Source organism: Pholis gunnellus (assembly GCF_910591455.1).
Source record: "Pholis gunnellus genome assembly, chromosome: 1".
Classification (NCBI taxonomy): Eukaryota; Metazoa; Chordata; class Actinopteri; order Perciformes; family Pholidae; genus Pholis; species Pholis gunnellus.
In genome coordinates this window covers 19,799,860-19,827,050 of record NC_136528.1, presented here as the reverse complement: position 1 = coordinate 19,827,050, position 27,191 = coordinate 19,799,860, and the positions used below count along the sequence as shown (strand labels likewise).

Genomic DNA, 27,191 nt, shown 5'->3' with positions numbered 1-27,191 from the left:
TTGGCTGATTATCCATATTTGGCAGCTATGTCAGTGAAATAGCTCCCTATAAATCAGAGTGCAGCTCTGTTTACTGCAGTTCTCCTTTTTATACCTCCATATGTGACACTAAAATGAAATGACTGCCTGGAGGAATATTATGTGAAGCATTTTAAAGAATCAGTATTGAGTAAATGTGATGTAGCGTGGACATTTCAGTTATTTGCAATATTGCTATGGAAAAGCTTTCATTAGCTGGACACTGACCTCTGACTTGGTGCTCCAGGTTAAGTATGACGGCCACAGCCTGATGAAGGATGAGCAGTTTAGTCTGGGGCTTCTCGCTTTTCAGGTGCAGCTGGCACATGCGACCCAGCTCCTTGAAGGCCCCGTTGATGTCTCGCACCCTTAGGCGCTCACGGGCGTTGTTAGCCATCCTCCTCTCGCGCTCACGCTCGGCCTTCTGCTCCGGATTCAGGTCCTCGTCCTCAGTGATACTTTGGGAGAAAGAACTGTTTTACAGTTAAAATCACAGCAAAAAACAAACATAAGTAAACTAACAAACTAAGAAGAATAGAAGTCTGAAGATAAAAAATATCTAAATCTCCATAGTATGTAATGCACTATCTGAACAGATTAATGTCACTGATTGTAGACAATGTCCAGGCTACTGCTCAGGCCTTATCCTCTCTTTGCATTTTACATCTTTAGAAAAAATCAAAGTAAATTGGTGGACAAAAAAACAAAATCCTCAAGATTTGTGCTGGTTTAAGCCATTTTTTTAAGTCCAATAATAAACAAAAATTCAGTTATTTCACTTTTAGAAGTAATTTGTTTGTTTGTATCTCAACATGTTCTTACCTCGTACGTGTGCCTGCTCTGGGTGTCCTCATAGCTCTTCTGTCACTCTCATCATCTGATTTGTCATCGATAGAGAGGTTATCATTCATGTCATCCTTGTCCTGTTTCTCTATCTTCAGCTCCAGAGCAGCAGGCAAATGGCCAGCCAGGGCTGAAGCAAGACCTGCAGTAGACAATGTAAACGCAAAGGTAAGACATCACACACATAAGCTGTCAGTCATATAATGAGTTGACAAGACTGAGGGGCGCATTGGACCTCTGAAGGTTTCCAATTGGTGTTCCAAAAGTTCTGTGCTGGATGTGGAGCCGGCGCTGGGAAGACCTCCATGGCTGTTGTTCAGACTGGCAGCATCGTCAGCGTGGGCACCACCCTGTTGCAACACAGACAGGAAGGACATCGTCAAGAAAGGAAGCAGACATTCAGAGGAGAAGATGCATAAAACTATACTTTTGAGCAAGAGAAGAGCGATTAATAAGAGCCAAAAATGGAGTAATAAACTTCATGTGCCATGGCAGATAGTTATCAGTGAGATTCTGTAGTAAAGTAGATCCACACAGGTCAAGGATTTTAAGAGTTTTAAGTGTTTTCAAATTATTTTTAACATTCAGATAGAATACTATTTGACAGCCTGTATATATTGGAATTTGTTTTGCAAACAAAATGTTTATGTGTCTAATATTACATGCAAGCATGTTATTCCCAACGCTGCTGCTTTGGTGACTTGCTTCAACACTTTGCTTCACATGTATGTTGTAGAAAACATAACCATGCGTGCTGTTGCATTTTCAGGCTTAGCTCTCCGGAACCACAACTACAACCACGTCTGTTTCTCACGTTTAAAATAAGACAAATCCTTCTGTGTTGTGCTTCAAAAGATGTCGAACTGAACCCACTCAGCAGTCTGAATATTTCATACTTATTTATTCCACATTCATAACATGAAAATGGACAACTCTCATCGAGTTGTACCACAAAGTCCCTCCTTCCCGAGGTTCAGCACATGTTCTTGAGCTATTTGATTTCCCCTCTGAGAACCAGAGAAAGGCGGGGAAATTGTCACTGAGGGTGGAGGGTGTCCCCTCCTTTTCTTAAAGGAATGTGATCCCCAGTCACTGTTGGCCTCTGTTAACCCCGCCACCCCGAGACCCTCCCCTTCCTCAGCACTACGCTAATCTTTGCTGTGCTCTCAACAGGTGTCCAAACAACTCTTTGTCTGCAGGAGGAGGAGGGAAGCCGGGCTCTGGCAAGAAAAGAACGCTGCCATTTTCATGGCCGGGCCTGATTACCATACAGCTGAGGACCTCTATTTGGGTGGAGGCTGCGGGTTCAGACACACGTTTCCAGCGATTCAGATTTCCTGGGTTGTTAAAAAGAAGTGATGAAAAGGGGTGGAAGGGGGTAGAGGGTAGGGTGTCAGCCGGAGTAAAAAGCCTGTGGCTGTGCCGTGCCGAGGCTGGTGAGCTCTGTCTGAGTGGACCTCTTCCCACACAAGAAGCGCTGTGTTAGTGCAGACACAGTATGTTCTATCTCACAGTCGCAGTCGGTCAACATCACTGCCACCACCGAGCTCTCTGTAACAAATACATCAAACTGAGCTCTTCTGACAACCACAGGGGAATTCTTGTGAGGGGACAAAATAAGTGACTCTGAAAGATCCAACAACTTTAGCGCCAGAGTGAAAACACAGAGCCTTACAACAAACAACAAACATTCAACTGTGTTCAAAATAAATAAATAAAAGTTGACAAATGAGATTTGAGACCACAGACCAGAGAGGGCCATAAAAAATCCTGATTAAAAGTTGGACCAAAATACAGTGCAGCTTTGATGATCATGCCAACAAAACACAAAGAAATCTTTATGCCTCAATGAAAACACGATTCATTCTTCCTTTTGGTTGCATTAAATTTCAAATGGACATCAGAAGAAAATATTTATATTCATCAGCTGAATGCCTGGACTGGGTTAAAAAGGAAAATATAACAGTATTACAGCTGATTGACAAATTAATAATCTGCATCATTCAATTCACTTTACAAGCAAAAATGCTAAATATTCTCTGGTCACAGTTTCCTAGTTGAAGGATTTGCTGCTTGTCTTTGTCTAATACGATAGTGAATTGAATGTGTTGGTGTCCGAAGAGCAAAACTAGAGCACATCGTTTTCATCAGAGGACTTAAAATGATATTAAAATGATTCATCATGTTGATGATTAATTTTCTATGACCTTTTGCTTTCATCATTTCCATCCAGTATCTTTCCAGATACGTAATCTGAACTCTTTAGAGCAGATTCAGCATTGATTTTGTTTGTGTGTGAAAATGATTATTTCCAATCACCTCTGGATTACAGTTGGACGAGCCGCCACATTTTAATTTCCACAGCAGATGTTTTCAAATCTCTTGGCTCTTTAGAATGAAATACTTCAGATTAAGTCATGATTTATAATAAGACCTGCATTCTCCTGTTTCTCAAGAGATTTAGAGCAACATATAAACACTTCCTGCACCAAACTTTACTCGATTATGCCTGTTTTTCTCATTTCTATTTCCCCCTTGTAGCGCCTCTCAAGAGCAGGGTGAGCCTCAGGCCAGCCATGACACTTATGGAAAATATGTCAGGGTAAACTCAACTGTTCAAGTGAGGGAAATGTCTAGTTTTTACACAGCGGACCTGTTTTGAACAGGTGGCGTTGTGAAGTTTGAAATAACATGAAGGATTACACCAATGTTTTCTCCCTCGCGTTCTGCAATATCTATATAAAAATAAAGATATAAACACTTGTGGGAAGTTCTCATACCATCGCTGCTGTCCGACTTGGAACCAAAGCAGAAGCAGGGAAGTTTGCTCCGAGGGCTGCTATTGGCCCATTTTGCGCCTGTCCCAGCAGACTGTGTATGTCGCTGGGCAGACTGGCGGTGGAGCCCACTGCATGGTTCCTCAGAACAAGGATTGCATCATCCAGTCTGTCCAGACGATCCTCCATTCGAGACTGGGAAGACAGGAGGGATTGAAGAGTGAAGGGTTAGGGAGAAGGAGAAGAGAGGAAAAGGAGGACAGAGAAGCTTAGTATAAGCACATTAGGACAAAAATTGAAAACTCTGATTGTATGGTGTGGACTTAAAAAGAAAAAAAAACATCTGAAACACAAGATAAAGTTGGCAATTCAAATGCAAGATCAATTGAGCTGTTTCAGCTTGAGTTGTAAAAGTCAAACAAATGCCTTCATTTCTGTTAAACTGAATAATTGACAGACGCACATCAGGGGTGCTTCAACAATTAATTTAGTATTTAACATTTAAGAATAACTTAAGCTGATTACTGCAAGCTGGAACCGCTACAATGACAATACGGCAACAAAGGCAATACAAATGAAACTGCATTACACAGTGAGGTAAGTGGACTGCAAGTCAAAAACAAAATAAGGAATGCAAAGACGCATGGGACACGTAATGAGTAAAGACTCTATCGGAGGAGTACCTCGCAGACATCCTTTAAGAAAGACATGGCATCCTGGAGATGCTCATGTAACTGCTGATGAACTCTGTTTTTCTGGCAAAGTCAAATAAGAATAAGACAGGATTATGAAAAAAGATCAGTTTCTATAAATACTAGAAACACACTGTGGATAGAGATTGTTTCTGTAAAGACACACAGACAAGAAGGGCAGGATTTGGAAGGAAGCAAACTGATGCTGACCAGTCACTTTGAAAGGATGTTTGCACATTTAATAACCACGTCTACAGTATTGGTCTATTCCCCTTTTTGGGGGGTTTGTAGGAGGTGTTCCACATTATATTAATACAAATCACAAAAATGTACAGCAGTGGCTCCCAAGTGTAACATTTATCTCTCTATTGAAATAAATGTAATAATGTTGTCCAGTATCACCCTTAGGTGATAGAAATATCATGCATAATATTGCTATTGTTATATTCATTATATAAAGCTGTGCCTTTCACTATACTCAAGTGAAATGAAGCAACGGGCCACTTTAAACAAATGTTTTGTGGATTATCAAAGCCGGATACTTTACAGAAATTATTACAAATAAGTTTCAAACTAATGAAAACATATTCACTCACAAGATTACAAATTTCGACTATAATCTAATCCTCAAACCACATGTTTAGACAGTGGAATAATTTATTCATTAAAAACTGTAATGGAATCTTTTTTAATTATATTTAGCCACTTATGAGCCTAAATGGCTCGGGAGTCATTGGGCATAAAGATTAGGCATTCTCACAGCTCAATGTTTTCCATTTTTACAGCTTAGACTTGAAAAATATAAAGTGATTTTCTCACATATTTTAGGATCACGTATCCAAAAGTTGTTGTTTTTCAACAAGCAAGAAGTTGATGCTTACCGCAGTTTATATCTAATAAATAATAATATGTTTACTGTAGTAAACACATGGCTTAATAAGTTAAATGATCAATGAGAACATTTTGAAAATAACCTTGAATCTTGCTTTGACTTAGACCATGGTGGTGGTTTTGAGCAAACACGGTTTTGTATTATTTATCTGTACTGCTACATTTATAGCATATTGTATGTTTAGCAATAATAAATCTCCCAGCAGAAAATGTCAATGCCTGACATTTGCATCAGGTAGTAGGCTGGATGAAAGGTGATCTGCAGTTCTGGTCGCATGGCAGCGAAGGAATCTCGGAGAAATTGTTCAGCAAACAGCTGCCACCCCAACACCAGCAACCTGAACTAAACCCATCCCCCAACTGTCAACCCCGTCCTGGCCCACGGAGTGGAGGACAGATGGCAAGCCCCCAAGGGACAGGTATTGTTCAGTTTGGTTATCCCTCTACCCCCACCTTCCTCAGCAAAACATTTGTCAGGCAGGAATCTCCCTGTAATGCTAGCTCAGTCCTTCCCGTGTAACTTATCCAAAGTGAGCATCGATCATATCAGAGGGAGGCAGACGGGGAGCTTACCAGTGAGTGAAGAGAGTTCTCATAATTTGGAGAGGAGGGTGTTTGTCCACCAGTACGGGGCCACTGGTTGGTACCTGATGAAGAGAGGAAGAGATCTTAAGGAAGCTTTAGCAATCCTCTGATGCAGTTTCATATTAACATGGCTGATGGCTGTATCCTGCTCCACTGGGTACACCAACACAAAAGCTAACTGACACACACAATAACACGCAGTCATAACACACTGACATCCTGATTTTCTGGGTTCTTGTTGTTGTATGTGGGTTATTTTGATCTTTTACTCAGTTGCATCACTTCCTGATGGCTGGACTGCATCCTGACACACGAGCCAGCGGAGGGTTTGTTTAATACCCACTTCCACCCTGAAATGTACGCTGCATCTGCACATTTATAAGCAAAGCTACAAGAGAACAAATTGAGAGATCTGATTTTAGACACTAGTTTTCCTTAACACTCCCTCATTCCAGGAAAGTTTGAGTCTCGAAACACATCAGAGTGATTTAAAAAAGATGCGGTGTGGTTGAGTATTCTTTCAGTTCATGGCCTTCATCAGGGGATTTGATGAAGGAAATATGCCAAACATCTGTGTTCAATAAAGCTCTTAATTTTCCACTACATTTTCCAGTGTTGACGAGTTAACTTTCTTTTTAGTTTTTTGTCAGTCAAACATTGATTTGACTCGTGATGCAGTGGCAGTACAGTCAGTTGGTCTCAATGTATTTTACAGCCTACACATCTGGAAACATTTGGGTTCCATTATTTCATTTATAACAATACATCCCATTTAGCCAAATATTCTGCTGAATTCTTCCTCTTTTCATTCAAAATGAAACATCTTGCATTTTAATCATGTAATTTAAAAATAGAGAAACATAAGACACTCTGCTCTTGAAATTACAATTTACCTTTGCCGGGAGGAACTTCCCAGTGGATTTTGTACATTTATTTGAGCCAAAAAAGTAAATCTACAGGCGAGAACAGGAAAGCAAATCAAGCTGATCTGATCTGGTGTAAATTAGTGCAAAGGACACGGAATCCACATCTGCTCATCACATTTCCAGTTCAACGTTTCTTTCATTCTCTTTTTCGAAAGCTCAATCGTCTATGTAACCTGCCGGCCATTTGCAACAGGAGGCAATGCATTATATAATCAAATCACCTCAGTGGACAATAATGCACCTTTCCAGGTTATTCACAGGATAGGATGTGTGTGGATCTTTCCAACACAGTGCTCCTCTTGTGTCTATAATGGTGGAGGGATGCCAAACCCAACCTACATCCCGGTAAATGGACTCAACTGTAGCACACTCTGCATGATCGAGATTTTCTTTTGGTTATCTATCCTGTAGGGTAAATTTAAAAAAACGAATTCTTCTTATAATAGCAAGGCTACAAGGGGTAGAATGGTATTTGAGTCCCATGTGTGCGCAGACTAATTCAATGTTTGTTTGTTTTTACAAATGAAGGCTTATGTGGACAGACAAAACCCATAATAACTTAACACCATGGTTTTCAAAAGCAGCACAATAACGCTGACATTAAAAGAAAGTAAATGTATATTTGGTTTGAAATATGTTTTTGTCTTAATTCTTTCCAATGAAATGTCTCACTAAACTTCTGTACAGGAGTTTTCATGTTTCTTTACACTCACAGCCTAAATCAGAATTTAATTAAGAAACTATTAAAAGTGGCTCTGACAGAGAAAATTAAAAATCAGCTTTCTCCAGGTGAGTGAGACAGAAACTTCACATGAGCCTCTGCTGGCTGGCGGCTATGAAAAATTAGCTCTGTTCTCCGGTTCCCACGAGCACAGGAGAAGGCTAATTGAACAAACCAGTCTTGAGTAATGTGCTGTTTATTGGTGTAATCCTAATGATGAATGGATTTTCAACAGCAAGCCAAAATGTTGTGCCAATTTGAAAGTATCGTTCTTTTTCTAACCCCAGAAGCATAATAAGAGTGAATAATTAGCGACACAATATCAATTTCCTACAATCCCAGAAGTATTCATTTTGCAGAATGTGTTTTCCTATTTCTTACATTAATTAAAATAAACACTGAACTTGAATATGTTAAATAAAAACACTGATTAGAACATCTAGTAACATTGTATACTACAACATAAACTGGACTATAAATGATATTGTTTTGCTGCCAGGTGTGGTGGCATGCTGTACTGTAAATAGGTCAAAAGGGGGGATCTCCCTTGGTGAGGCCGTCATAGTCCTCATCGTCAACTGAGTCACAGCGACCCTCCTTCATCCATTGGCAGATAAACGAGGCCTTTTGCAGCCTGGTCTGGTTGCTTGTGTGTGGTATGTGTGTGCGTGTGTGTGTGTCTGTGTGTGTGTGTGTGTGGTGCGGACAACAGCTGTCCGTGGGGCAGGGCAACAGCTGAGGATGAGGGGGGGCATACGTAGAGACAGCTGTCACCACTCCATTACAGCACATGACACAACTGCCCGTTAAAACAACACGCTGGGCTTTCCCTTACTGTCTCCCCTCGTTCACTTTCCAATACTCTCTCACCTCTGTCAACATGTCTGACAATCCATATTCTTCTTATACATGTCTCTTTTTACTGTGAAAACCCAGTCTCTCACAAACAGGAGCCTCCACTAGCTGCTCTCTAAACTGTATGGGTTTGTCCTCTTGCATTTGTTGAACAATAAAATTCAGAAGGAGGCTTGTCTGTCCATCCTCAAAAATGTAAGCAGACATAAAACACAAACTGCCAAGCACTTTTGTGTAAAAAAGGATTATGTAATAATAAATCTACTACTACCAAAATAAATAAAAATACATCTTAAAAGCTTACAACATTTTACAATCCTTAAGCACCGTAAAAGCCACAGCCCCAGTCTTTTATTTACACTGTCATTCCAGGACTTGTCATTAAAACTTAATTTCCATCACTTAAAAACAAAACACTTCAGCTAGATCTTACTTCATGAACATGAACAAGGACCTTCTAAAAATCTGAGAGCCAAATCTGGTCTACGATGTCACAGGGTGTCTGTGCGGAGCAGCTCCCTCGGTCATGAAAATAAAGATTTGTGTTGTGGACAGTGAACCAGCCAATCAGGCACCTTTTTAAGGTGCAGGTGTAACTTTTACCTTCAACATGGATTTCAAGCATTTAGTGCAACTCACATCCCTTTGTGAGCTCAGGGACTGCAGATAGAAAGCAGCAAGTAGCCTAAACAACGTACAGTTGGTATTAAGTAGAGATGCACCCATCCGACTTTTTACAATACCTGAGATTTGGGTATCGGATGATACCGAGTACCGATTTGATTTCCGAGCTTAATTGATCAGCTGTATGCCTCACTGTGTGGAGGAGACTGGGATCATTCTCTTATGTGTGCAGCAACAACAGGCTTGACTTAAACAATGCTTTTTTAACTTTGTAAAATAAAATATAACAAATAAGTACATAGATATAAATGTACTGACTTGCTATTTATCAAAATAATGTCATTCAATACCAGATGGGCACATTGTCACATCCAGCTGGATCAGTACATCTCTAGTACAAAGCATCTCTTCTCTTTGCTTGAGATTCATGTTTGTTGTGCATACAAGAAAAATACATTTAATGAAATTAAAAAGCGACATTTTTTGTACAATTTCAAATACTTGCTAGACTAAAGAAAGCTTTCTTTTACAGTGAATTAATGTTGTTTTTTTATAAGGTCATTAACTGCCCTGGCATAGATAAAGCATTGAGAATGAGTAGAGAATGATTAGAGCTCCTTCACAACTAAAAGGGGTATTAAATTAAGTTTTAGGGAAAACTCCGCACTTCACTCTGCTTAGGCTTAATTAATCCAACTAATGCACCACATAGTCAAATTAATTAAATGAATAGAAAGCCATCTTCATGAAAGCCTCTGAATTAGTTTGGCTATTCCAGGTCGAGGCCTACAGTAATTCTGTCTGTCACTGAAACTTATAAAGTAGTTTTAGAGAAGTACATGTTCTATTCTACTGTTAATAGTAGTGTTGGTGCATAGGAGGTGTGTATGTAATTAAAATCCAACATTGGTGCTCTACCTGGCCTTCCAGACGGGGGGCCGGCAGCAGTCCCCACAGTGCCTGCTGAGGCAGCACCCGCTGTGGCTGTCAAGGGTGAAGGAGAACCCACAGGTGTCGACGGGTTGGATGGAAAACTACTGCTAGTGTGGTCAGGAGAGTAAATCTGTAGGAGCAGAGAGCAAGGGAGAAAAGTAGCATTCATCATTAATGCGTTTCTTTTTAATTCAAGTCAACATTTAGTGTCACTTTATAAACAAACATTAGTATTGTGCATATAACTCATATAAATACGACAGTGACACCTTACTTAAAATATAATGTTTAATCCCCCTCATCACTACAGGAAAAAAAGATAAATGTATCTGAAATGCTCATATCTTAATGATTCAATAAATAAACAAATGTAACAGGTTGTTACCCCGTTCAGCCAATGAGAGTAAACCTTAAAGGGCTGCACCAGATATTGTATTGTGAACCATATATCAAAATCTAGTATGATTCAAATGATAAATTTCTGTATGTTTGTAAACTCTATAAAGAGGTCAACTGTGCAGATGGCTTGGTTTTCTGCCACAAGTAAAGTTTGAGTTACTTCAGTGTTTTTTCTACACTAACGTCATTGTGTCAATGCATCCTTTGCTGGTTACACACAAGGTCATTGAGTTTCAGGATGATATGTGAATCACAAGGGACCGAGGAGATTACGTGAATTTCCACAGGGATTTCACTTGTTTAAACAAATGCTGGATTAAAGCACAAACACATCCCTCACATCCCTGTTTTATCCCCCTCCTGTAATAAGAGGATATCGTGCCATAATGGGACCTGTCTCAGAGAACTCAGGGTATTACTGGTGGATCCTGACTAATTAGCAGAGAGAAAAAAACACAGATCCACAGAGGTTTCTCCTCCAAGTTAAGATCAAATTGAGCTTGCAGGAAACTGTTTGACTTCTGCGGGGATGATAGAATGCACTCATTATTAATAATCTCCTTATTCAATCTTGATCTCTGGGCTTAACTTTTTCAATCAACTTAGAGAATCAGGATGGAGGTTACATTGAAGTGTGGAGGAGGAGGGATTGACTGTTGTCTAAAGGGAGAAAAGACTATCTATGCTTTTCTACACTCTGAGAACAAATATATCCCAATATTTCTCAGTTTCTCAAAAGCCAGCTGTTTATTACCGTGACTTCTGACCCGACAATATATGACTTTCTATTCTTTTCACTCACTGGCTACTAACGCTGCATTCAAAATGAAACATGGCTTATTTTACTGGAATAAATGAAAGCCCCGCCTCATCATCAGTCACGCTCCCGCAGGCAGCATGGGGCCAATAAGCACGGCCAATTTAAAAGGGCGAAGAACAAAAGCTCTACAAAGGGCGGCCCGTGGAGTTGAGCCACAGCAGTTATAAACTCCCCTGTGCCCCCTGCTTCATCCACCCACCCCCACCCCAGTCCAACCGGGTCCATTTCACTCCCGCTTTGTCATGCTAATAGAATTGAGTCTGCAAATATAAAGGACTTAATTTGTTATTAGCATCCCCAAACTCTCATAGTTTGTCTTTACACTGATGACAGATATCCCTCCTGAACGTAAAGCTTCTTCTGCTGGGGCGTGTAAATAATAACTTTTTGCAAAATCCAATACCAGTGTCAATGCACAAATTATGTCTACGCTTAATTATTATTATGTTTAACAGAATCTAAGGACATTTGTTTGAAGGTGTAGACTTTTAGATTCAAAAGCAGCATGTAATAAAGCAAATTTGATATATCTGATATCCAATCTGATATATGGAAAGAAATACAAATACAATCCCAGAGACAGAATATTATTCCAATTAGACACTTTGGGGACCTGTGAAGGGAAGTATTGCCCATTATTTTATGCTAACTTCAAGGATACTTTCTACATTTCTATATAATTTAAGACGTTGTCATGTTGATCAGTTCAAAGAGTTACTCCTTGTGTTTCAGCTCTACCTGTTCACTAAAATGTAGGTTCAAGGTTAAATGTTAAACCTGTTGATTTCCTTTTTAATAAATGGGCAAATTTCCTTCTTAGGTGAAAAATGAGGACTGAGTGAAGCGCTCTCCAATCGTATTTGGAAACGAGTACATTGTTATATAGTTTCTCTTATACTGCTACTATGATATGATGGAGCTTTAGGGCTCCGTTGTACATAAAATAGACTGAATCGATCAGCTGATGTGTGTAAGCAAGTAAGCAAGACACAATTCCTACAGCAAATTAAACACTTAATACGATACATGACAGGATGTCACAGATATTCAGGGCTGGTTTTCCAAAGTGAAGTGTAATCCACTGGCTTTAGAAGCATTTCCAATATACAATTCCCTTTCTTGAATGCTCTTAGTTTAAGCCCACAATTATCCAGGCTTAGGCCAAAAAAACATCTACAAACATGTCCTTTGGGCTTTTTTTTTTAATCAGCAGTCAGTATAGCACTTAATTCCCTGCATGATTACTGAGGTCAACTTCTTTAGAGACAGAAAACGGACCATTATTTTATTTTGCATAGAAATCCAAAAAGATTTGAGGGAAGTGCAGCGAAGACATGAGTGTCACACTCTGAGAGCAGGTCAGACTTGAGGTGCAGAGACTTCTGTGTGGTCGACAGAAAATGCTTAAGATAGATTGAGTGTGTATACATGTGTTCGGGTATCCTGGCTATAATCAGGTTTTTCTGAGTGTGCCTGTCACATATTGCCAATGTAAACCCCATACCCTGGTTTTGAGAAACCTGATTATGCTACCTGGAGTACTCCAAAAGAAACCAGGATACTGTGGCATGTAAACACCTAAATCATGTTTCCGAACGTCGTTTGTTGGTGCTGAACATGATGACTAAGAAGATGATTATCAGAAACTTGAATACTGTTAGAATCACATACATAGTGATATGAATCACCAGGTTTCTCTCGTTCCATATAAACATCATATCCTGAACAAGGACAACACCCAAAACCAGGATACTAGTGCGCTTTGAAACACACTCACCGATGGCATGAAAGAATAAACTGAAGTCCAAGTTAAATGTGGGGCTGTAACTCACCGAGGCTAAAGCCTTGCCCAATGCATCTCCAGTCTGTGAGCTTGCAGTGGTGGTCCCCCGATTTGCAGCAGCTAAGAAAACACAGAGGGAGGCTTTGTGACAGCACACTCAGACAAATGACGAGTGGTCACGGTATACAAAGCAGCTGTCTAACTGCCTGACTCACTGCTTTTACAGGATGGATGTTCAGTGATGATTACATCGGGGGCATTGGATTAGTCAGTGAGCAGGTAGCTGAGCTGTTAACACGAGAACTTACCCATGACCCCATCGACGGTATTGACGGACGTGGTGTGCGCTGCGGTGACGAATGGAGAAGTGCTGGGGTTGCTTCGGTGGAAGCTGGACATGGGAGGAAGACTGGCATTGATGTCTGGAGAGACTGAGTGTGCGGGGTAATTCTGGAAGATTAAAAAAAAACGTATAAAAAAAAAGCTATTTTTTCAGGCACAAATGTGTGTGTGAGAGAGAGAGAGAGAACTTATTTATTCCCTGAATTCTATATTCAGCCTGACATCTCCCGCGCTGTGATAAAGCAAAAGTTACTGGGGGGAGGGACAGAGATAAAGAGAGGGCAGGCAGCATCTGCAGGCTCCCTGTGATGCCCAGCCAGCTGAGGCAGGCAGGCGGAGATCAAACACTGACAAAAAGGGTCAGCAGTGTCTTCACTGATAATATCCAGACAACAACTTAAGACGCACACACACTCTTAACTGCGAGCGGGTGGAGGGCTGAAAAATGATTTACATGCTGAACACATTAGATCTCTTATGTTAATGTGATGTAAAATAAAGTTAATAATCATTTATCACTTGCGTTTATATGCTTACAATATTAGCTATATCACCAGCTGAGAGGTGCTGCTTACCAAACGGTCGTGTGAGTGCAGGCTGCCGTAGTTTCCTGACTGTGGCATGTGAGATGAAGATCCGGCGAGCATTCCTCCATAGCCGGGCTGACTGATCCCATTGGACGAGTTCCAAGGGTCAGACGAACTGTGGGTGCCATCTGAAGATAATGCACAAATCATTTCAGTTTATTATTGTATTGCGTTTTGCATGTCACTGTGATAACTGACACTAATGAAGAAATGATGAGAAATTTACAAATTATGATCTTGGAAACAAAAATCAAGCCACGTGGGAAAAAAAACTACTTCATACTTTGCATAGACCTCAATTTTATATAATAACACAAAGCAAAACAAAAACATAAAATATTGGAATATAAGAGTAGAATTTTTAAAACCTGTGGTGTAAGAATCGGATTGCAAACATGCTTATGAACTTACCAAAGAAAGTGCTTGCGAACATACTGCTGGAGGGTTTAGGAGAAGAGTAGGAAGGTGCATCTCTGTTGAAGTCTTCCGAGTTTGGAGATGGTGCGTACACCTGCCGTGAGAACATAAATGTGATTAGTAAGATAGCCTACGGCCCACCACACAGTAACGCCATAATGTAACACTATTGTGAAGAATGATGAGGCTGAAACCTATAAAAAACAAGTCGTGTTTTGAATCTTAATTCATGTTAAATATCACAATTAAGATTTTGGGTACATAAAAAGTATGTGATAAAAACACATGTACTGCAGATACAGCCCTAAAACCACAAACAGACTTTAATGACAAGCAAGCAATCAAGCTGGGGAGAGGAGGAGTGGATTATCAGGGGTATTTGCATTTCAGAGCAACCTCTAATGGAAGTGTAATGATACCCGCTTACATGCGTAGACTAAATGCCTGACAAATTACAGCATTCCCAGAGAGGCAGAAATCAAATGAGTGCTACAAAAACAGCCTGCTCTGCTTTCCTTGTAATTCTACCTGCAAGCTGGTGGTGGTACAGTGAGAGGAGAGGCACAATGGGCATGCTGTTGTACAGCTGTGTGTGTGCCAAGCAAGGCGGGAGGATCAAAGAGACTGGAGGCCAAACACCAGTGATGTGGTCTCTGACTTCATCCACTCCAGATGGAGGGAGGGAGGGTGAGGGAGAAAGACGGAGCACGCGGGAGAGAAGGTCTAAACAAACTCGTCGTCCCACAGACAGGACTGGATGACCCTAATCAGAGCCAGACCTGCCCGCTCGATTCCACCTGCACATTTCCAGCCCGCGTTAGAAGAGAGTTTGGTTTCTAATGGCTGCGGCTGTGATGACGGCCACAAAGGTTGTTTACTTGCTTAACTTGTTTTATGACACAGCGCTGATGGAAAATGTGCCACAAAACCAAAGTATATAAATGAATTTGCTCGCACGCGCAGCACACATGTGAACATAATATCAATACAGAGTGCAGCCTGAGTGAGACGCAGTGCTGTGTGGCTTTGCTGAGTGCTGGACTCCAGCATGTTGTTGCCTGGGAGTGTAATTAAAGTGCTCTGGGAGGGGTGGAGCTCTCATGGGTCTTCTGGTTTACACATGTGCCCAGGGTTGATAGTAGTTCCATGGAGATCTCAGGTCAGGAGCCCGGGCTCAATGTGCAGCATATGGCGGTGGATAATGCTAATTGTCCTTTTTTACCCTGGGCTAACCAGTCAAAGCATTAATAAACCATCCCCAAACACTGGGTGCCTCATTCGGCCAGCCTACGGAAGAGAGGGCCCACCTGGGTTTCCTTTTACAAGACCATTAATTAAAAGCTGTCACTCACACGGATCAGCACACCAACACAGACCTACACCAGTTGTTTGAGCATCAGCAGGTATTTTTTATTAAAAAATAAATTCCCTTCTGTACCCAGTTCACATTTCCTGAACTCAGGCTCACTAGTACAACAAGTATCCTTGTGTTACACAACACCAAGTTAACAAATTAGTCAACACCAAAGGTGCATTAAGACAGCTTATATTTATGCGCCAACACTCCACCAGGGGAAAAAAAACAAGATAAATGAAAAATGAATACAAATAAATAATAATCTATTTATTTTCCTCTCAACAACAACCTGACAGCTATTTATAACGGACTATAAATAACAGTAAGGCTAACAATGGGGTAATCATTTTCCCTCTTGATAAGTGAATGTGACTGTGAGGACTTGTGATTTAAGTTAGTGATGGTAGAAACAGTTTGAGCTGTTGGTGAAAAATAACCTGCTTCAGATTAAAGATACTGTATTGAGTTATTTGTTCAGTTCTTGCCTGTGTCATTCAACAGGACTCGACTAAGTAGTGAATAAATCATGTACACCTTCGCCCCCTGATCAAAACATTTAGTGTTAAAACACTAGCTCTCAACTTGCACTCAGGATGTAACGTAATAACAGGAAAAGAAGGGAAATTCCCCAAAAAATAAAACTTAGGGAAATAAGGCGTATGGCCAAGAAGCTCAAAGAGAAGAGTTCAAAGTGCTGTATGTCATTATTTGGAATCGAACCATAACACTGGGGAATTTAGTTTCAAGTCCAAATCTAACACACTTGCGAGGCTTAGTATGCACGACAGACACAATGCCTCTTCAAACAACTGCTACGCTCAGCCTGCTTGGAGGGGCGTTGTTCAACGTTTGTGCGTAATACTTGCCAGTTCTATCTGGAAAAAAAGGGCTCAGTATTTTCATGCATTAAACTGTGACATTAAAACTATAGCCTTGAAAAAGACCAACATTCACTCGTGAGATGTTTTGATCGATAAAGTTAGTTAGACATGAGGAATAATCTGTTTAGCAAGATGCAGACGTTACCAATGCTATACGTTTATTATTTTTTACTTCACTCCAAAAAGTGTTACTGTCCTAAAAGTGTATTAGTAAGGAAAGGATACCTTATATGATAATAGAGCTCTTGAAATTACAATTATTTCAACCCTGTTTAATTTACCATATGGAACTGGAATATAAATAACACAAAAACAAATGAATAGATCTAGATATTTAACAAGTAAACATTAAACCACAGGTAGGAAACAGCTCACAAGTAGAAATAGAACAAGAAGAAAATATTTTTTAATATAAACAATATAAAGATATATCTTACTAACCAAAAGCCAAAAGCTCATAAATATGAATTTGGATGCACAACGTCAGTCAAACACGTAGTTCTAGCACGTATGGTTGTCTTTCTCTTTAGCTAAGCAGTAATATATTTGAACCAACTGCACATTCTGACAGCAGAGCAGTTTCTCTGAAGCTGGTCCTCTAAAAATAGCACAACCAGCTGACAGAATAACGCCTTCCCGTCGTTAACACCACGAAAATTTGGTTTTGGCATCAATGCAACCTCATTCACCACTTACAACATATGTGACGTGTATATACAGAATAGAGTATATGATAGGCCAACACAAACACAGAGACGGGAACACACCACCACACTGACTTTGTGTTGCACATGCACATAAGCATGCACACTTCAGTGCATGTGCAACACACGTAAGGATTAGCTTCAGGCAATGCGTGTGAACCTGTTGCACTACAAAACAACAACAGGCACCTCAAAGAACACATGTTGTCTGTTTTGCATTTTTCAGATCAAATTTTATGACATTCCACTTTTCTTCTGTTTCTGTTTAGTAGAACAAGGATAACATGCTTTTAACATCCCTGCAGGGCTTTCATTACACTTTTTTCTTTCTGAATGGAAGAAAGATCAGTGAGCTGCTCCATCTGTATTGGTTCTGTGCCACCGGCTCTCAAGCCAATGGCCCACTGTGAATTCTCCCAGTGCTCCAGATGGTGAGCCCGCTATGCAACTCTGCACTATAGCAAATTAATGTGGATCAAGTTGATGCAAAGAATGAGCGCCACCTTTCTTTTTTCCTCGCAAAGAACATGAACAAAAAAAAAAGTGATTTAACAAGTGCTTTTGATCATTAAGTTTGTCCGTTCTTTCCACATGCTATCAATTTTCTCCACATCATCAACTATAACACAAGCCTGTTAATACTTAGTATTAAAAAGATCAAAGTCATCTTTTATGCAGCGGGAACAAAGAGAAAATACCGTAACAGGTTATAAGGAAAAGTTGAAGACAAGCATGAGTAAGATTATCTTTTCAATAGAATAACTTAAAAAGACTGCTCTTTATTTTTCCTTATGTGCCCTTTATGTAACAAAAAACACACAGGCGGAATGACAGGTGGAAATCTGCCTGTGTAGTTTGCTTAGGAGAGGATCATCACTTAAGGATTACTGAAATGCACTACAGACCTCATTCAGCCATCGTCAGAACTGTGTCCTTGAGCAGATTCATACTGTAAGCTCACTGAATTTAACAGTTATATTTACCATACAAACAGGAGGATTCATTTCAAAGGAGAAACTTCCCCACGCCACGAACATCTTTATATCAATACCTTAAGTTTTATTTAAAACTCAGTTCCATCAAGTCCAAGTGCAGCAAACACACACACGCACACACACACGCACACACACACACACACACACACACACACACACACACACACACACACACACACACACACACACACACACACACACACACACACACACACACACACACACACACACACAATGATTCCTAAAGTATTCCTCACACAGAAAACATTTCCAGAGTAACAAAAATCAAAGAGATCTATACAGAGAAGTTCAGAAATCACATTAGGCTCCCTGTGGCGTCAAGAATGCCCGTATGATTAAAAACAGATGGAATAACAGCAACACTCGTGCTTAAAGCTCAATCTGCAAACAGGAAAGTCTAACCTCAACAGGCAGCTTCTTTCCCTTAATCATTCCCAGAATTCCACTTGTTATTATTTCAACAGTCTCGGAGCTGAAGCAACAAGCCAGTAAAAATAAATTCAAGGCTGCAAAAATCTTTTTCTGCCAAAAGGTTTTATTTCTGTGTATGAGAAAAAGTTTTTAAAAATGGCATAACTTTTTTTTGATGTGTTGCCTAGCATATTAACTTGCTTGTACACAGCTATAAAGCAGCATAAAAAAGAGTTTAAAGTTTAAAACAAAGTTAAAACTCTTAAATTAAAATTAAATTGTACTGTCACACAGCATTAACTGATGTATTGGAAAATCAGAGAGGGGAGCCTCAGACACATTCACACACACACACACACACACACACACACACACACACACACACAGCAACACAGTGCTTTTATGTTAAAATAAATGAAAAACTAAAATTATAGAGGCATGGACAATCAATCAGATGGACAAGCACACTGAGACCGACAGCCACACACACACACTTCTTCCAGCTCTTCTCTGTCTAACACACACACATTCCCAAAGAGACTACTCACCGATTTTCCGTTGTAGTAATACATTAAAGAGTTACTGCCCATTCCTGGGACAGGGTAGGCGCAATACATTCTAGCTTTAACAGTTTAAGTGATACACATAGACTACAGCAGCACACTAGCTGTCTCTCTGGACATACATCCAAGCCGTTCAAAAGGGTTTAATAATTCTTCCAGTACTGGCCTCCAAGCACGACCCACTCAGAGGAAACTTATGCAAAGCAGGACTGTGCCATTCCACACTGTGGGAAGGGGTGGCTGTCAGAAGGGAGTGGCCCATGTGGTACATCCCTCTCTTAAGCCTCCAAGTGCTGAGGCAAAGAGGAAAAGGACGGGGGGAGGGGAGGCGATGGGGAGGCGGGTGTAGAAAAGATAAAGGGAAGTGGGCGGGACAGAAAACAAATGTGTGAGCGGATTTAGTAAGAAGAAGAAGAGGGGAAAAAATGAATTCCAAGCATAAAAATTGTAGATTTTCTGCAGGGGAACCCCAACAAACTGGAACTAAAATAATTAAATTCTAAGCAGGATTTCATTAATATGTGGAATTAAAAGGCGTCCAAATGAGTGCATAAATGAGTGTTATCTTCCACACATTTTAATCCATGGTGTCTAATCTCTTTTGTTTTTGTGATGACTAAACGAGTCTACAGGCAGGGAGGTAAAAATACGACTTTTTGTCAGATCCCTTTTCTCGCACATGGCTCACACACAAAGTAGGGAACAATGAGAGAAAGTGAAGGCTCAACATGTATGGCAAAAAAAATATCCATGAATATAAATCCAGGTAATAAGAGAGAAAAGAAAGATGGACAAACTGTATTTATGAAATGTGAAATATGAGAGTGTTGGCACGGTGAGTGCTTTAGCTGAGAAGTGCTAAACACAGAGTTGTAAAGCATGCAACAGCTGCAAAGGGGGCTGGCTCGTGACGTAGAAACATGAAAATAATGCTTAATTTCCTGAACCCTGGGGGCCTTACGGGGGGGGGGCCAAGCATCGACAGCCAATTTACCATGGTTTACTGTCACTGCAAGCCACAGAGCTCCCCATTACCTTTATCATCTGGGGGGGGGGGGGGGGGGCAAAGGAGAGGAGAAAAAAGGAGAGGAGGAGAGGATAGATACCATATTCTAGTGAGAGCCAGGTCTGTACAGTCTGACTGGAGCCTTTCATGTCTGCCACTCGAAGCTTCCTGGACTAAACACAGGCCTGGACCTAGACTCATTGAGAACATTATTGTTATAGAGAGATGAAAGCTTCCACTTCCCTAAGAAAACTAGACCTTTATTATGCTTTACCTTTTAGTACTGTCATTATTTATCCCCCTTTCTTCTCTAGGACTCTTTTAAACTCGTCCAAAACACTGGCTCTACATGCGGTTACTGCTTTATATCCTGCGCCGTTTCAAGTTGATGCTTTAAGGAAAATGGCCATGATAGAAGTGTTTGAAGGGGCCTAAAACAAGTCCAGACACACAGCCCAGTGTTGTGAGGAAAACACATGAAAGCAGGAGGAGATGGGCATTCATTTGGGAAATGATGCGCACATTTCATTCCAGTGCTGGCTGACTCAGGACACTGGAAGCCCATTTCTTTTAATACTGACTCTGCAGGAGACACAGTGAGAAGGACTTTCTTGAGGAGTGAAAAGGTTTAAAGTAATTAAACTGAACGAATCAACGATCATAACGCAATTCACAGGAAACTCAGTCCAGGAGTTTTTCAGACTGTGAGGCAAAGATAGTGCGTGAGGGGAGAGGCACAGGTGCATGCCGGTGCTGTGAAAACAACAGGAAGTTATAGTTGTCGTAGTTTGGCCCGCTGATTTGGCCTGTTTACCTACACAGTCAGCAGCTGGAGCGGCAGCAGTGGCTGTGACACGCAGTCTAACACACAGACATGATGAAGATATTTTTAGATTTATTGGGACTTTTCGAGGATATCATTATCCCTGATGTCCGTCACAAATTAACATCCATAAATCCCCTTAGAAATCAAAGGAAGGAAGACTCTCATAACTCCAGAACTTCTGAGAATCATTATCACTTTTTATTCAGCAATTCAGAGGTAGCTATCTGTACACCTATGGTTGCGTTGCAAACAGGAACTGCTTATAGCTTATTCATGGACATATTTGACTCAGTCTTGTCTGAAGGTGGGCTCACAGAGACAGACTTTGGAAACCTCTTGTCCCACCTGTTCACACTCGCCTCTGTCAAGACACTCGAGTCATCACAAGGTGCTTTTCTTGGGATTTGTTTGGGTGTTGAAAAACACAGAGCAAATCCACAGGCTGAGGTCACCCCCATCTAACGATTGGATTTAGGGATGATCTCATCAGACAGGATCGTTTCCTCTAAGAAACTGGTTCTAATTAGAGAAGGCTGACTCTGTGTGTGTGTGTGTATGTGTGTGTGTGTGTGTGTGGGGGGGGGGGGGGGGGGTACATGGGGAATTCAGACCCCCACCCTCCCATATGTACGACTTTTCAAGACCTTCTTAATGACACATAGAATGCACCTGCTTAACTGTCACACAGCCGACGTGCTAAATTAAGCTTCAATAAGAACTTGAAAAATAGACTGATTAACCAATTAAAGAGGAATAATTCATCGAAGTTCAATAAGTCTTGCAATATGAGATTTTGTGTTATCAGATAATAATGTTTTTCTAAATGTCTCATCTAGAATCATTTCTTACTAAATGTGTAATCATCGTCACTTATTATGTTTATAATTTAATTTCATTTATAGATTTATTTATTTGCATATTCAACTAAAACATATGAGACGATTTAAAAGATAATAATGATAGAGACCCCATAAATCAGTCTTTGCTTACTTCAGCTGAAGATGCTTTTTCCAGTTTGTTTTCCATTCGATCTTTATCAGAAATGTTGAATATTGAACATTAAGTCCAGTATAATGTATCGAACCAGAAGATGAGCTGACAGTGTTGTTAAACACCTCCTCTTTAAGATCATGAACTGTATCATGTAAAATGCTCAATCACTCAATCACTAACAGTTCTGTGACTTCACTCCTGTGAGACACATCTACAACACTGTTTCTGTCCGCGAGCAGACATGGAGATGTTGTGATGGAAGAAGAAGAAGAAGGGAAGCAGAAAGGGAAACCTCTTTGTCTGGACCACAATGCATCACAGGGTATCTGAGTTTACACACAACTGCTGTGGAAGAATGCAGCGGTGTCACAACTGTAAACGATAAATTCATTGCCACTAAACTCTTGACTGACTGACTAACGGTGGTTGATGTGGACAAGCTTCCCCGTATAAGAACTAACAGAGAGAATGTTGAGCTTGTTTGGATTCACATACTTTAATAAACTTTAATAAATATGACATTTAAATGAACTTCAGTGACTGCCACCTCCTTGAGAGGTTAAACACAACATCCTCTTTCTATTCCCTGCTCTCATAAAGCAGACCCAGCCCATTAGTTTGTGGTAAGAGAGTAAGCTGAAGTATATTCTGGGATGTGGGGCCTGTGTTTGAAATGACATGTTAAGCTTAACAACAGGCGAGAGGAGAAAAAGAAAACAACTTTTTAAACTGATTTACTTTACCAACAAATCTAACCAATTTCCATGACTTTCAATTGTTTATGATATTATTTATTACTCTGTCATCTTAACAAGAAACACAGGTATCCTATTTGCATTTGTTTGATTTTTACAAATACATTTTTGAGATGTGAAAACTGAATTTATTTTGTATGGGTTTTGTGAAAGAAATACAGTTACAATAATATATATATATATATATATATATATATATATATATATATATATAATTATACAGTTTTAAACACAATGGACAAGCTTTGGTTAAAAAGGTCCAAATGTCATAAAAATAAAATGATAGTGATGGTGGCATTCATTAGGCAGCAACGTTTTCCCGTTCCTGCCAATTATAATTTAGCTTTGGTGTATATGTTGCATGCATTTATGTTTTAAATCATACTTAAAAGGCTGCAAGAAAGCTATACACAGATTAATAATTGGGCACAGCAGCCTTCAAACAAAGGCTATTTAAAGTGCTCTTAAAGTCTGACGGCAGTAAATTTATGTAAAAAAGCTACCAACTACTTCCATCCCCCAAGCTGGCAGAAATCAAAGTTAGCACATTTGTTGGACATCTGTCCTAAACCATTTGCTGGAAAAACCCTGAAACCATTGCTTTTCCTGACAAACAGCTCGCTTTGTTTACATTCTCATATTCACAAAAACATAATTCTATTGTTTCACATTGTAGAATTAAATGCGACAGTGAAAAACAGAAGGGCATAAGAGACATGTGAAAGAAAGAGATGGAGATTCAGTTGCGGGAGAGCGAGGATGCATTTCTCCAACGGTCACTTCGTCATTGGGGAGCCAGAAATGACAAGAGTGAGGAAAGCAATGACCAGGTTGATTCAAGAAAAGACCCAGTGATACTAACACCGTGTTTAAGTCTCATAAAACTCTCATCTTCTTTGTCGGTGAATTAGAGCTGACCTTTCTATAAAGCAGAAACATCACTTTCATGGCCTTTTACAAAATCTTCTGACAACAAGCTCATTCAGGCTGCTCACAACTCTGTACTCATGTTAGGCCCGTGTGTACTGATGTACTGTACTTAAGCACAGTGGAGCAGAAATGTAAACCCCTGGGAATATTTTAAGAAATGTCTGCGTAATCTATTTTTAAACATATCAGAGACACTAACACTGTTTTTATGAAACCATTTTAAATTGAACTACATGAAAATGCTCCAATAGTTCACTGGCGCTGTTAAAATGTATATTTGAAAAGAGGAACTGGGCAATAGCAAAACAAGAGAAACAACTAACTGACACATCCTGCACTGAGCAGGATGGTCACCCACCATCACCATCACGTTGTCACCATTACATTGGACTGGTGTGATTCATCCCTCACACACATCACATTACACATAACCATCCTGGAGTTAAGAACGTCCGGGACGACATGAACCTCATGTGGTTTGATGATGAACTCTCCAGGTCACAGCAGCCGGGCTTAGATGGTCTCTAAATAACAAACACTCTACCGATTGTTGACAGGCTGTGTTCTTGAGCCTGCCAGCGATCTGAAATCAAGGTTTGCATTAATGCTGTAAACTCACGCAAGCCCTACATGAGTAATTTACAACAGGCCAGAATGTGAGTAATGACTTTAATCTGCGCATTATTTTTGTACTCTTTGTCCTTTTAACTCCTTGTTCTCCTGGTAGATGAAAGGGGTCAGGCCTCTGGCTTGTTTGCCTGATCCATTATCTGCAGCCTCTAATGTCAGTGGTAAATTTCAGCAACCCAAACAAAGATAAACACAAAGGCCAGGGTCCCAGAGGTGGCCGCGACTGTTCAGCATCATCCCTGTCAAACCAGGGGAGTCTATCTAATCAGCCATCTGATGAGGCCATCTCTGGGGAGCTCACTAACTCGGGTCAGTTCGGAGCCTAAAATACTGTCCCCTGACAGTTGCACAGGCAGAGCAAAAAGTAATAACATGTAGAGCACACATCATACAATGTGTAGCACGCACTGAAATCCCATGCAGTCATGTTTCTGCAAAACTAACCCACACAGAACAGTCCATTTGGAAAAATAACCTATTTATCTAGATATAGATCACACACCACATTTAAGAATTTCCACACACACCTAAAATGAATTAGAAATAATTTACAGCAGCATTACAAATGATTAAGTTTCAATGAATAAAACAACAAATTGAATCACTAGTGCTGCATAACAGCTGTCATGTACAAGGGCTGAACTATGTGAAAGCCTTTGTACACTATCTGGGACCTTCTTACACATCCAGACCCAGCACTCACTTACATGTCTGGTGTGTCATCTTGAACTGGGTAGGAAGCTTATACTTGGCTTGTCTGAGCTTGTTTGCTGCCTATGGTTTTATATCAGTGAACTCAGTGACAGTGAGACTCAACCACACAGTGTGGAGCAGCAAAAACAAAAACACTGATCTAAAGGCAGATAAAAGCTGAGACTTTCAGTGTGTTTTAGCAGCATGAGCAACTCTTTCACCGTACATTTGTTTCATTGTTAATATCAAGTTTCTCTGGCACTCTCATATTAACACTCAAACTACACAACGTGTCATTTGTAGAATGAGCATTCTTCTCATTCTCAACTTTCTTTTAAATGATCTCCTCTGCATATTTTGATCAAATTAAGCACAAGTGAATAATGAGCGTTAGTGTACGAAGAATTTCTGTGGTCGAGGTTAGCCCCAATAAAAACTGTGAACAATCCGTTGGCTCGACAGAACATGCACTGCTGTTTCAAACCAGTATAACATCCGTGAACTCACAGAAACTGCATCGCCTAATATTTCCTCTCCTCACTGCTCAACTGGCTGCACTGTAAAATAATGACTGGAGTACCCGGCTCTGCCTAGTGACTCAATAACAGTTATAAATACACTTTTTTGAAAAATGTGTGGATTTTCCAGGATGTAGCGCATGCATGTACATTGATGAATTGTTGTGCATGTGCAGCTTTACACCATTCTGCTGTTTGGCACTGAAATCTAATTTTGCTTCGAGATTGATAGAGGCCTGGGGTGATCCTGGCTGTTTACATGGGGCTTTACTGATGCATTTTATCCACAGTCTATTCACCAAGCCCTGATACTATGTTCTGGCCTGCTGTGGTTCAAAGAAAAGAAACAAAATAGAGCTGCTTCCTCAGCAAAAGGAACATTAGGTTACTGATGTAGTACAATAAAATGATCTCTTGTCTTTGAGCTGTTGCAGACAGATGGAGAGAGAGAGAGAGAGAGAGAACATATATCTCTTGAATGTCATGCACCAGACAGCATTGCAAGGAACATCTTAGCCTAAAGCAGGCTTCCTTTCTTACAGCTCACACAGTACAAATCTCTCAGAAACAAGGGTGTCTGAGTGATCTGTCAAAAGCAAATGTCAATCTATTTTGTCATCGACACTCAGGATTCTTGCTTGCAAAAGTCCCTGAGGGCAGCTGAATCTCAGCCCACCACTTTCTTTCTCTCATCCTGCAGCCATATCATCACCAAAGCCAGGGAGGAAGTGTCACATCAAGCCGCTGTGCCTCTGACAAGGGTTTGTAGGGGAGCGGAAAAAAACACTATTTACACAAACAAACTGACACACACATACACACCATGCCCTTGCAGCTTCCCATAAATATCCTACAAGATGAAACTTTCACCCACAAGCCACAAAACCCTCTCTCTCTCTCTCTCTCTCTCTCTCTCTCTCTCTCTCTCTCTCTCTCTCTCTCTCTCTCTCTCTCTCTCTCCGTCTCCAGTCCTCCCGTCAGACAGGTGCCCACGCAGCTGCCCATCAGCATCCTTCAGCGTAGCAGCCTGTCTGTCCAATGACAACATGCTGTCCTTCGCTCTCAGCGCTCACTTTATACAATCAAAAAATGCAGCGAGCCAATTATAGCAAATGTATCTACTGTAACAAGGGTAAAGCTTTCCAGCTTGAGCGCTTTGAAGACGTTTGTCTGTCACACCGAGATGTTAAGCTATACTCTAAAGTTGTTGGCAACGTTTTTTTTAAACTCCTAGATTTGCCAAGGGGGAAAAACTAGGTTAAAACAATCCTTAGAATAATGCCGGATAACAAGGATTTGTTAAGCATCACACAATTAATACTAAAACTGCAGTATCCCATGTCTGCAAGCACATATCCAGCAGACCACAGAGGAAGGTATTTGTGTGGCTGTGGGAGGAGGGCGTCTGTATATAAGTTGAAGAAACATTTAAATGTTTGCAATCTGCCAGCTGGCCTGTCTAGATAGCCTTCACATCCTGGTGCACTGCAGTGTCAAAGCCTAAATGCACAGAGGATGCGCTCCCGTAAATATTTTGATTCAGCTCCATCATGTAGTGTGTACACACACACACACACACACACACACACACACACACACACACACACACACACACACACACACACACACACACACACACACACACACACACACACACACATCATGCTTGGGCTTGCAACTTACATTGCCCATCTG

General features: G+C 40.5%; 1 protein-coding gene across 2 annotated transcripts in view; it reads right to left on the bottom strand.

Moving 5' to 3' along the window:
• tcf12 (transcription factor 12) overlaps nucleotides 1–27,191 on the bottom strand; it is a 70,963-nt gene that overhangs the window by 3,468 nt on the left and 40,304 nt on the right. The window contains exons 9-18 of one of the 2 annotated variants that reach the window (XM_079178491.1): nucleotides 14,208–14,307; nucleotides 13,785–13,924; nucleotides 13,176–13,317; nucleotides 12,917–12,987; nucleotides 9,851–9,995; nucleotides 5,795–5,868; nucleotides 3,642–3,833; nucleotides 1,097–1,211; nucleotides 841–1,003; nucleotides 247–491 (exon numbers count right to left, since the gene is read on the bottom strand). In XM_079178491.1, the coding sequence (XP_079034617.1) occupies nucleotides 247–491; nucleotides 841–1,003; nucleotides 1,097–1,211; nucleotides 3,642–3,833; nucleotides 5,795–5,868; nucleotides 9,851–9,995; nucleotides 12,917–12,987; nucleotides 13,176–13,317; nucleotides 13,785–13,924; nucleotides 14,208–14,307 (1,387 nt within the window). The remainder of the gene's footprint in view (nucleotides 1–246; nucleotides 492–840; nucleotides 1,004–1,096; nucleotides 1,212–3,641; nucleotides 3,834–5,794; nucleotides 5,869–9,850; nucleotides 9,996–12,916; nucleotides 12,988–13,175; nucleotides 13,318–13,784; nucleotides 13,925–14,207; nucleotides 14,308–27,191) is intronic. The other variant, XM_079178492.1, reaches the window with a different exon arrangement.